At 38.1% G+C, this 14,412-nt stretch overlaps 1 protein-coding gene across 3 annotated transcripts in view; it reads right to left on the reverse strand.

The window, feature by feature from the left end:
* Positions 1-14,412, reverse strand: part of Tmem87a (transmembrane protein 87A) — a 56,742-nt gene that overhangs the window by 24,806 nt on the left and 17,524 nt on the right. For 2 of the 3 annotated variants that reach the window (XM_074065749.1, XM_074065748.1), the window contains exons 7-10: positions 8,634-8,751; positions 3,792-3,853; positions 2,370-2,553; positions 940-1,039 (exon numbers count right to left, since the gene is read on the reverse strand). In XM_074065749.1, coding sequence (XP_073921850.1) covers positions 940-1,039; positions 2,370-2,553; positions 3,792-3,853; positions 8,634-8,751 — 464 coding nt within the window. Of the gene's footprint in view, positions 1-939; positions 1,040-2,369; positions 2,554-3,791; positions 3,854-3,881; positions 6,229-8,633; positions 8,752-14,412 lie in introns of those variants that run through there. The other variant, XM_074065750.1, reaches the window with a different exon arrangement.

A 14,412-nucleotide genomic window follows, 5' to 3' on the forward strand; every position in this document is an offset into this window, starting at 1 on the left:
TATATTCACTCCCTTGGTGACCAAATCCAGTCTCAAGGCTTTAAATAACATCCATATATTGATGACTCCCAATCTTGTATCTCTGCTCCAGTCTCTCCCCGAGTGATATCTAGCTGGCCCTCCCCCAAACCTGTATAGCCTAAGGTTAGTAAATGTCAATCCCCTTCTGCCATCTGATCAGACCTAGATAGTCAGCATCATCCTTGGTTCTTCTCTTTTACACATCTGATTTATCAGGAAATTCCATTGGTTCTACCTTCAAAACACATACAGTCTGATCACATCTCAACATCTCTTTCCCAAGGTGTGCACATAGCCTCCTGAGGTCTTGGCTTAAACATCACTTAAGTGATGCCTTCCTTGACTATCTTACTTACACAGCTGCCAGCCTACCTACTGCCTAGCACTGCCTCTTTCCCCTCTCTGCCAACAGCACTCTTCACTAACCTACTAGATTGCTAACTCACTTATTTCAATTTTTGTCTGTGTCCCCTTCCTCCACAAATGTAAACTCCAAATCTTATTTGTTGTATACCCAGGAGCTAGAACAAAGCCTAGTTATACAAAAGGTACTCAATGCATTTTTTTTTTGAAAAACTAATTTTCAGAAAAATTACAGTAAGAATGCACTTCTCATAAAAAAAAAAATCTGATTTGCAAAAATATTTTGGAAGAGTAAAGTCACTATAAATTCACTGTAAAGTTTGGTACTTTCACATTTGTTACACTGCAGGTGTCTCTATAAACACCTTGCCTCTCTAAGAAGCAAAACAGTAAGATTTTCCCAACACCTAGAATGCTACAAAACTTCAGACACCTTTTCTTATCTCAGAATTACTTCTTTCATCAACTTCTCAGAACTACTGCACTGGTCCCTGCAACAGTTTCAATTTGGTTAGCTTTTTCACTTGCTTTTCCATATAGAAAGCTAACACTCACTTGACAATGCCGTATCCCAGACTGACTATGATGACCAGGGTTCGAGCCAGCGAGCGTTTCACTGCAGAAAGCAGCTCTGCAAGGATCAAGGCACCTTGGACTGTGGAAGAAGGGGAGAAACAGAGCTATGGCTAAGTCAGAGGTACAATTCCAATACCAGAATGTAGGTCCCTAACACTCCAGAATGAGCACTGGAAGTTCTAAAAAATTTTTTTTAAAATCCTTGTTCTGCAATTTTTACAAGCACATAACCTAATATCACAAACAATCTTACATGTATAGCAGTCTGGATACTAGGTATGCCTACCTCTTCAACCCATCCCACCCACCTCAACTTCACCAAAACTATAACAGAATACCTCACCCATAATGGCTCACACCTGTAATACAGGGTACTCAGGAGGCAGAAATTGGGAGGATCATGATCTGAAGCCAGCCCAAGCAAAAAAACCAGTGAGACCCCATCTCAACAAACAAGCTGTGTGTGGTGGTTTGCATTTGTAATTCCAGCTATTCAGGAGGCTGTAGGTAGGAGGATGACGGTTTGAGGTTAGCCCCAGGCAAAAACTGAAGACCCTACCTGAAAAAATAACTAAGGCAAAAAGGACTCAAGGCATGGCTCAAGTGCAAGGTCCTGAGTTCAAACTCCAGTACCACCAAAAAAAAACAAAACAAAACAGCCTCCTCCTATATGTTCAGTTTGTAGCATCCAGAGAATTTCCATACCATTTTAAAAACCTATAAAATACAGCTAACTTGGGAAAGCACAAAGCACACACGTGCACATGTGATATGTGTAGTTTTCAACTTCACATTTATTTTCAAGCCCTTTCAAAGACCTGGGAAAGACTGAATTAGTATATCTTGCAATAGTTATTAAACAATTAAATGGTCATCAAATCAGAGAGAAAGAGCGAGAGGGACACCTGATGCTATCTCAATAGACAGTACAAAACATGTTGTTATCATCAGTTCACCTTACTAAACCATAACCTCTTCCTGTTTTCTTGGTATTACTGCATTTTATCATTCCAAGATTACCCCCTATGCACATTTTAAGATCTGTGAGTTCCAGGTGTGTCTTACAATCAATAGCACTTACCATGACCTTGGATTGTTTACTTTCTTTCTTAGATGTAGATGATAATGGTGACTTAGATATCAGTGGCAACTGAGATTTAATGATGACAATGATCATTCCCAAAACGGCCACTTACTTTCGTATCTTGTGCGAGCACATTTTGGCAAAATTATTCTTACATCACTGAACCCTAAGTTACAAGATTAAGAAGAGACGTCACAATCATAGTGACTCTACTTAAGTTATCTCAATAATTAAGTAACTGGAATGGTAGAACTATGTAATGACTGACCTGAGGAAAATTTTCCTACATCTCACCAATCACTCAAATGTTTTTAAGATGACATACCAGACTCTCCTTTGTATCTGATATTCTGAAATTCCGCATAGAAGACAGCTTTCTCAAGCATTCCCAGGAAGATGACAGCCCCGATCCAAAACTGAATTCTCAGGAGATCTCTCCAGTAGCAGGCAGACCAGGCCAGCCAAAGAACACCAAACAGGACATACACAATACACATCACCATGAAAAACTGTCACCCAATTGGGTAAGAGATGAAAAAAAAAAAAGGAGAATTAGGGCCAAGAGATAAGTATCTAGGTTTAAAATCAATATGTAGTCTTAACAAACTAGGGGGAAAAAAAAAAAAAACCTAAAAACATATCTTCTACCTTCTATTTGAAAAACAATTGTTTCTTTGGAGCTCACTACTAACAAGTGTCAAAGAACCACTCCCTCTTAAGCAGAGGCAGACTACATAAGGACTTGTCCTCAAGAGTGTCATAACAGATTTTTCAGCTCATAATCCAAAATCATATAAATGAAGACAACACAGAAGAAAAAAGGCATGACAGGGTGAGGATACAACTAGAGGCAATAAAACACAACAAAAAGGAAAAACTGTTAAAGGAAAAGGAAGAGAGCAATCATGAACAAAGAAGTCTGAAAATAAATTAAGGATATTCTCAGACACAGGAATATGCACACACACACACACACACACACACACACACACACACACAAAATGAAGAGGTAGAAGCTTCATCATTTAGTTGCTTTAAGTGAGCTCAGAAACTCAGAGTCTTATCAAGACAGGCCTTGCTTTGGATCCTAGAGAAAGTGAGATATAAGATAATAACTAAGATACTTCCCCATTCTAAAACTCACAAGTCATTTACCTCTTCATTTTATAGATAAAGCTATGAGGCCCACTGGGGTACACTAACTCTCCCAAGTTCACAGTATAGTAAGAAGTTAAGTTCAGAACCTAAAACATCATTTGCTGAACTGCAGGAACAATTCCTTAAAAAAAGAGTATTGCTACAAAACATGGACAATGTTTCAAGCTAAATTCACTTAAAAGTAGAGGTTAACTCAACGCAGAGAAACTAAAGCAGATACTTTAAAGCAACTGAGGCCAATAGGAAAAGGGGACCAGGAACTAAAGAAAAGGTTAGTTCAAGAATTAATTTAGAAGGTAACACACATGCACAGGAAATCAATGCGAGTTAACTCCCTGTATAGCCATCCTTATCTCAACTAGCAAAAACCCTTGGTCCTTCCTATTATTGCTTATACTCTCTCTACAACAAAATTAGAGATAAGGGCAAAATAGTTTCTGCCGGGTAGCGAGGGGGTAGGAGGGGAGAGGGAGGGGGCGGGGGGAATATGGGAGGGGGTGGGGGAAATGACCCAAACATTGTATGCACATATGAATTAAAAAATAAATAAATAAATAAAAGTCGAGGTTAACAATGTAAATTCACTTACAATCATCAATGGATAGTCTTCAAGTGTGAGATATTCATAGGGACCCTTCACTTCAACAGTCACTGCCAAAACACAGGCCTCAAATTAGCAACAGATTGAGACATTAAAGAAAAACATTCTCTAATATCTGTTTGATGAAATTAATGAAAGCTTCATTGGGTCACTTACTTTTAACCACTTCAGTCCTGGTGAAATTATATTACTTATGTACAGAACTTTGAAATTCATGAACTATTCTCATGGCTTACCCTGTGCCCTGCACCATCTTCCATGCCCCTGCTCTAGTTTGAAGTGGGAAAGCCCTTTTCTCCCATGCTCATACGCTTTAAAAACCAGACTGAATATTCCTCACAAAGCCTTCTCTGAGCTCCCATCTGGAACCATTCCCCATCTCTAAATTACAAAGTATACCTTTCTTACGACACATCACTAATATGCTTTATAGGCCTTGCTTTTATTCTATTACCTTCTTTGTCTTTGGTCCCTTCTTACCTATGTTTTCCTACTGCTGTACTTATTTACTTGCTTTTCTTTATTCATTTATTCATACGTGCATACACTGGGCCATATCGCCCCCTGCCCCTCGCCCCCTTACTGATTTCAGTTTATGTGATCTTGCACCATTATGTATCATTTTCAAACTTTTTAAAAAAATTCCTACAAATCCATACTGACTCACACAAGTAATGTACTCTCTGGTAAAATAAGATGGAAACCAATCTTACTTCCTAACCATGTACTCAGGATCCTCACTCCCAAATGAAAAAAGAAAAAAACAACAAAATACTCTACAGTTCAGTCGGAAAAAAACAATGCACTACCCAATAAAATTAGAATTGGGTTTTACCAAAACTTGCCAGGTAACGTTTCTCAAAAAAAAGCTAATAAAAAGTATTTAAGAAAGCAGAAAAAGAGACAGCAACAACATTACTGAGAAATTTGCCTTATTGAAACAAACCTACTGACTACTACAAGACTGACTACAATTGATGAAACTATTTTAAGATTGAGATAAATTCTAGGTATGATTAATAAAAATCTGATCTATTCGGTGGTGTGCTCCTATAATCCCAGTACTTGGGAAGCTGGGGCAGGAGAGATCACAAGTTCAAGGCCAGCCTGGGCAACACTGCAAGACCCTGTTTCAAAACACCAAGGACTGGGGACTGTAACTTGCTGGTAGAGTCCTTATCAGTAATGCACAGGCCTTGGGTTCAATCCCCACCACTTAGAAAAAAAGTCTGACTTTTCTGAAAAGTGGTCATTTCCAGACACAAACAATAATAACTGCACATTTGACCAAAATTTCCTACCAGGTCCAATACTTACATGAAAACAAAAAAGGAACATCCCATAATAGCAATCATAGCTAGTTATTAAATCTAAACCTTTTCCTAATTTAATAAAAGAGCAAACAAAATAACTAGTGAATATTTGTGTCATATTCTTACGGTATGTCAGAGGTCAGCAAACAATAGCACACAGACCAATTCTAGTCATCCACATTTTTTAAAATAAAGTTTTACTGTAACACAGCCATATCCAATCACATATGTTTTATCTACAGCTGCCTCTGATCACCATGGCAGAGGTGGGTAGCTGCAATAGAGAAAACGTTTACTATATGGCCCTTTAAGAAAAGTTAGCTAAAAGGGAGGAGGAGAAAAGGGGAAGAAGAAGGAGAGGAAGAAAAGAGACAGGTTGCTAATGACAGAATATAATATTTGCTGAGCACTATGTGACAGATCTACAGAAAATATAGCAGATAGAAAGATCAGTAAGATGTTTTCTGACATCCAGTGGATTACCATCCAATAGCAGAGGAGGTGGAAAGCAACAGAGAGCTAACCTTCTGACTCAGACCCAAAAACGTGTATGTATTTTCCATTACAGAGTAAAAAGCCTTCCAGACAGAGAAAATAGCATGAACAAAAAGTCGTGAAAGTGCGTAGTATATTTAAAGAACATGTAGTCTGAGACTTAACGTAGTACTACACAGTGAAGTTTTGACATTAAGGCAGAAAAAAGTAAACCAGGGCCAATTGCGGTGGTACAAGACTGTAATCGCAGCTACTTAGGGGGCAGAGGTAAGAGGAGCACAATCAAAAGTAAGCCAAGAAAAAAGCGTTAGACCCTGTCTCAAAAGCAAACTAAAAGCAAAAGGACTACAGCCATGGCTCAAGTGGAAGAGCACTTACCCAACAAGTGCAAGAGCCTGTGGTCAATCCCCAGTACTGCCAACTAGGACAAGTCGTAAATAGTCTTATAACCTTGCTGCAAAATGTGGACATTTTATAGACAATGGGGTCATCAAGGGCTTTGTTTGAGGGAGGAGGTTGTTTTCTTCCTTCCTTTCTCTTTTTTTTTTGAAGACAGTCTTGCTATGTAACCCAGGCTGGCCTCAAACTTGTAATCCTCCTGTTTCAGCTTCCAAGTGCTAGAATCATAGGAGCACACCACCACAGTCAACTGCCATTAATGATATTAATGGAGACAAAGATGATAAAGCTTTTAGAGAGGTAATTCTAGGACTTTCAGAGATATAGTTAAGTCCTGCTTTAATGTCCCTTCTCAACTGAAAACAAGAGATGGATAAGAACACAAAAAATAAAAAACAAAAGACAAAAGGCAAAAACAAGATGATCATTTTCAAGAATCAAAACTGGCTGGTGGAATGGCTCAAGTGGTACAGCACCTGCCTAGCAAGTGTGAGGCCCTGAGTTCAAACCCCAGTACGACCAAAAAAGGAAAACAGGAATCAAAACTGAACAGAAACTTGTAACAGTGCAGGCTGCAGCCATGGTCATGTTAGACTCAGGGTCAAAATCAGGCTATGGCAGTTCAAGTGCAGCTCCTATGGGAATCATTGAAAGTAGGATTCAAAGAAAAAGAGGCAAGACCAAAACCAGGCTTGATGCCTAAATTAGCTGAGGTGGAGTGGAGCAGGGCTTCTCTTCCATCCTTTTCAAAGGAAGGAAGGTTGAAAATAAATGTCAACACTTGCTCCTTGAGACTATCGCCCACTAAAAAGTTGAGAGCCTAGACAGACAGGAGGAGACACATACATTCTGGGATCCAGAAACTGTGCCAGGCCACCCGTTAGTTTGGCTTGATCTGCTGTACCTTCATATCCTATGGGTACCATAAGACCCATTTCTTTGAGCATTCAACTCAAGAATCATATATAAAAGTTTAAAAACAATTCAAATAAAAGAAGTTAATGAAGTAGACAAAGAAATTCTTGGGAAAGTTAACAAAACTAAAAGCTGGTTCATTGAAATAAAAATGTAATATAAACAATTCTAAAAAGGTTTTACAAGTACAGGTTTTTTGTTTTGTTTTGCTTTTTGGTGATACTGGAATTTATACTTGCTAGGAAGGTGCTCTATCACTTGAGGCACATACCAGTCCCAATATTTAAAATGTAAAGAAGACAAAAGCAGTATTAAGGATTTTAAAAGGTTGCAGAAGAAATACTGTGGAAAAACTTTGTCAATAAATTAGAAATCCTGAAAGAAATGGGCAGTTTTCTCAAGAAAAAAACTGATTCAAGAAATACTGAAGAAATAAAATGCTTGTTACTATTAAAGAAAACAATAAAATGACATCATTTTGTCAGGGAACAAAAACAAGATCAGGTTGAAACAGTATTGCCAGTGAGCTCTGGCAGACATTCAAGAAATGGATAACTTACCCTTGCAAAAAATGTCCTGTAAAAATAGGGAACATTCTCCAATTCATTACATGAGACTAACATAACCTGATGTTAGTGGAATACAGTATGAGCAAAGAAAATTCTAAGACCATCTTGCTTTGAAAAAACAAACAATACTAGGAAGCAGAACTGAGCAATGCATGTGTGTGAGAAGGTTAGGTGTGGGTCTGTTTATGTCAAGACCAAGCAGTGGTACCCCAGAAATTCAAGAATGGATAATATGAAGCACCACATTAACACAGTGGATGAGAAAGCCGAGGTCTTGCTATGTATCCCAGGCTAGCCTGGGACTTGCAATTGTCTTGCTGCAGTCTCCAGAGCTGGCTGGGGTTTCGGGTGTGCTCCACCACACCCAGCCAGTGTGATTATCAATTCAACTGGACCACATGACAAAACTGAACATTCCCTTCTAGTATTAAAAAAAAAAAGATAAATATTCAGTAAACTAAAGAATATCCTGAACCAAAGAAAAGAGTATTTTGAATAAGCTATCGTAAACATTGTACCCAAAAGTGAAAAGGTGAAATGTGCTTATATTGCCAATAATGTCAACAGCAAGATTAAGGATGGCTGTCATCACTGTCTTTATTAAAGATCTACTTGAAAAAGCAACATAGGAAAGGAAACTGCAAAGCAGAAAGAAGAAACAAAAATGGAAACCACAGAAAATACAACCAGTTAGGAAGTTACTGCAAAATTCCATCTAAGAGATGAACACTCCATGAACTGGACTGCAACAGTAGAAAGAAGAACACTTATAAAAAATTCTTGAGACATTGAAAAATTACCAATGTTAACTTAAAAATTTTGCCTTGGTGACCAAGCCTTGAGAATTCTAGTTCAGAATACTAAAGACCATGGCACTAGTTAAAAATTTCAACAGTAGGAAGAACAAGGAAATGAAATCTAGTATCTGTGGTACCTGAGAAAAAAGCACATATAAGTGTCTGGGACTGTGCCTGCTAGTGCTGAGTGCAGAAAAACGTTAAAACTTCCTCCAACTTTTCCACTTCAAAAAAAAATACTTACTAAATTGTTCCCTGTTGTGAAGCAATTTTACTCTACCTACCATTCATAACCCAAGGAGAAAATAACACAAACTTTAAAAAGATATGAACTGAACTTACTGGTAAAAAGATTACTTAGTGAATTTTCTTTTGGTGATTCCTTTGAGGATGAAATGCCAACATGTACAATAAAAATGTACGGTGCATCTTGCCATGTCTGCAATGGTTCATGCATTGCCTAGAGAGGAAAAAAAGCAAAATTTCAAGACTTAAAAATTAAGAGCACAAGTTAATAACGCAATATGAAAATTTTGTTCCAGAATGTGCCCTAGAAACAAGGTACAATTCTACATTTTCATTTACTAAAACTGTAGGCACAACAAATAAACTAAGACTACAGTGTAAACAATAAAGCAGACTACATTATAAATGACTAAGACAGGACAGTTTATATCTTATTATACACAAACATTGCATTTAACACATTTTTTTTTTAAAGAAAACCTTGGCAAAAATCATTAAATTCAATCTCTAAGCCATGTTAGTTAGGCAGTAAATCATGTTTTATACAGTTATCATGAAACTAGGCATTTAAAAGATTAAATTACCTAAACACATCCATGATGATATCAGTAAATATGAATATACATGAGTACCTGAATCTAATTCCCTTTGTTCAACGCTCTTCCAAAAACTACCAGAATTTCTGTCCACATGGCCTCAAATGCAATCTTGCCTACTCTAAGTGGGCAAGAGTCGGTGCCTCCTGTCAGGGACGTTGAGTTAACAACCTCCAAGTCCTTGATGCTGAGGGGTAATGACTCTTACCTTCCACAAACACAAGACTGAAATACAAAGATGAAGGAGGTGAAACCATTGGTTTCTTCTTCCTCATGTGAGAAAGAAGGTACTGCTACTTAGACTTGCAATTTATTACTGCTTAGTCTTAAAAGAAGTTGCTACGAAGCTTCACAGACCTATGAAACTCCTCATGGTGGATGACAATTTTACAGATTTATGAATTTCTCTATGGAACCATAGTTTTTCTCAAGTGCTCAATATCTCCTACAACCCAAGAAAAAACTAGTAAATAATTGTTCAAAAATTGTATTCCAATCAGGTGCTGGTGGCTCATGCCTATAATCTAGGTACTTGGGAGGCTGAGATGAGGAAGATCTCAAGGCCAGCCTGGGCAAATAGTATGTAAGACCCCAATCTCCAAAATACCAGAGCAAAATGGACTGGAGGCATGGTTCAAGTGGTAGAGTGCCTGCTTTTCAAATACAAAGCCAAGTTCAAACCCCAGCCCCCTCCCCCAAAAAAGTATTCCATGATACAAATCCAAAGTGTCAAACAAAGCAGAGTAAGCAATTCTTCAACTAAACATTTACTAGGTTATTTCAAGAACTTAGAATATAAATATCAGCTGGGCATGGTGGCACACACCTGTACTCCCAGCACTCAGAAGAGAAGCAGAAAGATCACTGAGTTTGAGGCCAGGAGGACCCTGTCTCAAAACTAGTATCTATATAAAACATATATATATGTCACTCTGAAATCTTACTTTGATCTCTGCCTTATAGTCTCTGACAAGATTCAGGAGACTCTGAAGAAATTTTACAGCTTCAAAGCCATGAGTATATTATGTTCTATTATCCATAATTACTGAACCTTTCCTGAACTTACTCGCTCATTAACCAATAAAAGCTTGTTTAGTATCATAAACTGCTCTATTAATTTTACATATCTGAAAACTACCTCATGAATTTCAAAGCATACTGATTAATTCTCATGATCTAGAATTTGACACAGTGTATTTAACTCTGGAATGTAGAGACTTTGACCCTATAAAAATAATAATTAAATGCCAGGTACTCTGTTAAGCATACAATTTACATGCTTAATCCCAACAACAATCTATCATTAGCTCCTTTTTAAATTCCACATAACACAGTCATAAATTTAACAATTTTGCTGCATATAACTGAATGCAATCTGGTACTTGCACAATGGCGTACTAAATCACCTCCAACTAATTCCAAAACTTTTTTTTTTTTTTTTTTGAGACAGGGTCTCACTATGTTGCTCAGGCTGGTCTCAAACCCTGAACTCAAGCAATTCTCCTGCCTCAGTTTCCCAAGTAGCTGGGACTACAGGTATACACCAGTGCCCAGCTCCAAAACATTTTCAATATCCCAAAAGCTGACCCTTACTCATTAAGCCGTTACGCTCCATCTCCCCTTCCACTACCTCTTGAAACCACTGATCTACTTCCTGTCTCCATGGATTGATCTATTATGAACATTTCATATAAGTGGAAGGAATCATACATATCTGTCCTTTTTCACCTGGCCTTTCCCTTACCATGCTGTTTTCAAGGCTCACCTATGTTGCAGCATGCATCAGTGCTTCATTCATTTTTATGGATGAATGGTACTCCATTTTATACACATTAAACATTGCTTATCAGTTCCTACTTAGAGTCTGAGCTTTGAGAATGTTTCAATCTTTTTAGAAATTCATGCTTTGTCAAATCTGGGGAGCTTTTGCCATTTTTTGTTTGTTTTTTGTTTTATTGGTGGTACTGGGGTTGAACTTAGGGCTTTGAGCATGCTAGGCAGGTGCTCTACTCTTTGATCCACACCTCCAGCCCTTGGGGATACTGTTTCTTCAACTACTCTTTTCACCTCTCTTTTCTCCTCAGCCTCTCATTATGTATAAGGTGGTACACTTGATGGTGTTCTACAGCTCTCTTCCAAGGCTCTCTTCACTTGTCTTCATTCTTTTTTCTTTCTGATCCTTTGAATGGATAATTTCAATTGACCTATCTTCAAATTCATTCTTTCTTCTGCCTGCTCAAATCTGTTATGAACCCCTTTGGCCAATTTTTTATTCATTAATATAATTTTCAGCTTTATAATGTCTATTTTTTGCTTCCTTTTTAAATTTTTACCACTACATTGTCCTGGTTTAGCTTTTTTTTTTGGTGGGGGGGAGTAATAGGGGATGAACTCAGTATCTCACACTTGATAGTCAGGTGCAATACCGCTTGAGCCACGCCCCCAGTCCTGTTAGCAATTTGCCCATGGTTTCCTTTAGTTCTCTGAGTATATTTGTTAAGTTCATTTAAAGTCTTTGCTAAGTTTAAAGCATAGGCTTCCTCAGAGGCATTTATTTATTTTTTAATCCCCTGTATATATACCATACTTTCTTTGCATGGCTCAGTGTCTTTGTTGAAAACTAAACATTCTGGATATAATGTAGCAACTCCAGAAAGCAAATTCAGCCCTTCCTTGGGGTCTGGGGTTTGTTTAGTGGCTTTTCTAAACTACTTTTATAAACTCCACATTCTACATCCTATGCGGCTATTAAGTCTGTGTGCTTTACTTTAGTTCAGTGGTTGGCTAGTGTTTTGACAAAAGATTTCCTAAAACACAAGGAGCCAAAAAGGAAACAAACAAACAAAAAAACCTCCCCTATCTTTTGCAGATTGGGGCAATCCTTCAACACTGAGCCAAATAAGTCCTGTTATTTTTCTCTCTGCTTTTGCAGTCAGAAGGCCAGCCAGGGTGAAAGCATGAGATGTTCTGGGCATATGTCAAGTCCTGGGCTCATGTATGGCTTTCTCAATCCCCTGGATACATAAGAGCTTTTAAAGGCCCTTTTCCTCCTACATATCTCCTTTCAGGCCTTTTCCTTCCCAGGTTCTGCAGTCTTGTCCTACTGCCTGTTGACCCTTTCTCATGACACCACAGCCTGTACTTTTGCCTCTGAAAGCTTTTAGAAAACACTATCCAGGAAGTGGTCTCAGCCCCATGAATACTGAGTCAGATAAAACAAAGGCAAACTCTTGCACAGATCCTTCAGGAAGCAGCTGCCAGGCAGACCAAAGCACAGTCCCTAAAGCAATCCAGCAGCCTCTCTCTATCTTAAGCCTCTCCTAGTTAGTTTCAGTTTTTGACTAGATTCCGAGGTTCTGGGAGAATTGAATGTGACAGTTTTCGCCAGCCTCAGTTGCTCCAGTGGAAGCGTGGAGACATGGACTTCCTCAATCCACAGTTCTCAGTAAGAAACTGAGGCACAAGAGAGAATAACTTTCCCAAAGGAAGAATTAAGCTGTAGAACTGGAATCTGAAATCGAACACATGCAACTCCAGGGCCTATACTCTTAAGTGCTACCTCAACCACTAATTACTTCTTCCTTAACAGAACGATTCTGAAAACACTGTCTTCATGATACTGTCTCAAAATTGTAACTGCTTTTCAACAGAACTTTTCTGAACCCCACAGTAAGGTAAGTTCATTAAAGCAGCGTGCTCTAAGAAAGACACACAAGAGTAGTTTCGTTTCTGGTGTATTCTATTTTTGATTAAGCACGGCACTGTCAGAATAAGGACAGTCACAGAACTAAACATGTTTTTACTACACAATCAGCAATTGTGCTCCTTGGCATTTACTCAAATGAACTGGATAAAGTGTGCTATGTCCAGACAGTGGAATATTGATTCAGCTAAACAGAAATGAGCTACCAAACCACCAGAAAACACAGGGGACTTTAAATGCCAGTGTGAAAAGACTACATATTTGTATGATTCCAGCCAATGACATTCTGGAAAAGATAAAACTAGGGAAATAGCAAAAAGATCAGTGATGGTTAGGGATTAAGAGGGATGAAGACACAAACACAGCAGAGGGCTTTTAGGACAGTGAAGCTACTCTGTATGGTAGTACAACAGTGGAAATGTCATCACACACTTGTCAAACACACATATACAGCAGGGCACCCGTGGCTAACGCCTGCAATCCTAGCTACTCAGGAAGTGGGGATCAGGAGGATCACGGTTCCAGGCTAGCCCAGGCATAGCTTGTGAGACCCTAACTCAAAAAAACGCATCACAAAAGAAGTGCTGGTGGAGTGGCTCAAGATGTAAGCCCTGAGTACAAGCGCCAGTACTGAAAAAAATAAAACAGCCAACCAAACAAAAAAAAACATATACAAAGAGTGATTTCCAATGCAAACTATGGACCTTGATTGAGGACATGTGGCTGGGGGGATTAAGAGTTGTAACAAGCATACCACAGTGGTACAGAGCACCACTGGTGTGGGAGGCTGTGGGTGCAGATATGCAGGGTATATGTGGGAACTCCTTATCCTCTTTTGCCCAACTTTGTGGTTAATCTAATCTCTAAAATAGTATATTAATTTTTTTAAATTATAATGGTAAATATATCACATTACTCCTTAAACTAAATAAATTAATCAAAATATTAAGGATGTTCTCTTTTGTCAATCTTAGGGGAAGGGACAGGGAGAGGACATTTTCTCAGCAAACAGGGATGTTTCATTAGAGTTTCAATAAAACAGGGGGACAATACTGAACTTGTGAGTGCTGTTTAAATAGGATTACAAGATATTCAATATCAGCCCCAATTTTCAAGAAGGAAGATCAAAGAACAGATAATTTTTTCTTTGACTTCTTTTGACTAAATCTCACTATTTCTAAATAGTACTTGTGACAGAATAATTCTACAGAGTCATCTTCACTCAGTGTTTTGGTTTTCTTTTTCCCCATTAGAAGCAGGGTTCAAGTCTTAAAAAGAATTTAAAGTATGCTGTGCATAGAAAAAAAATAAAGCAGAATTACCAATAGCCAATATGCATAAAAAACAATGTTCATCTTCAAGGCTAATTTTTAAAATGCAATAAGCATCAAAAAATTGTCACTTTAATTAAACTGCATAAAATGTTTTAGATTATAACAACTATTGTTTGTGAGGAAAAATGAAAACTCACACTTACTTTCTTGGGACTACAAATTGCTATAACTTCTCTGCAAAACACTTTGAAAAGCCCAGAAAAAGAACTTTCACACTGTGTGTAAACTTGGACACAGTGATT

This window comes from Castor canadensis, chromosome 2, assembly GCF_047511655.1.
Source record: "Castor canadensis chromosome 2, mCasCan1.hap1v2, whole genome shotgun sequence".
Classification (NCBI taxonomy): Eukaryota; Metazoa; Chordata; class Mammalia; order Rodentia; family Castoridae; genus Castor; species Castor canadensis.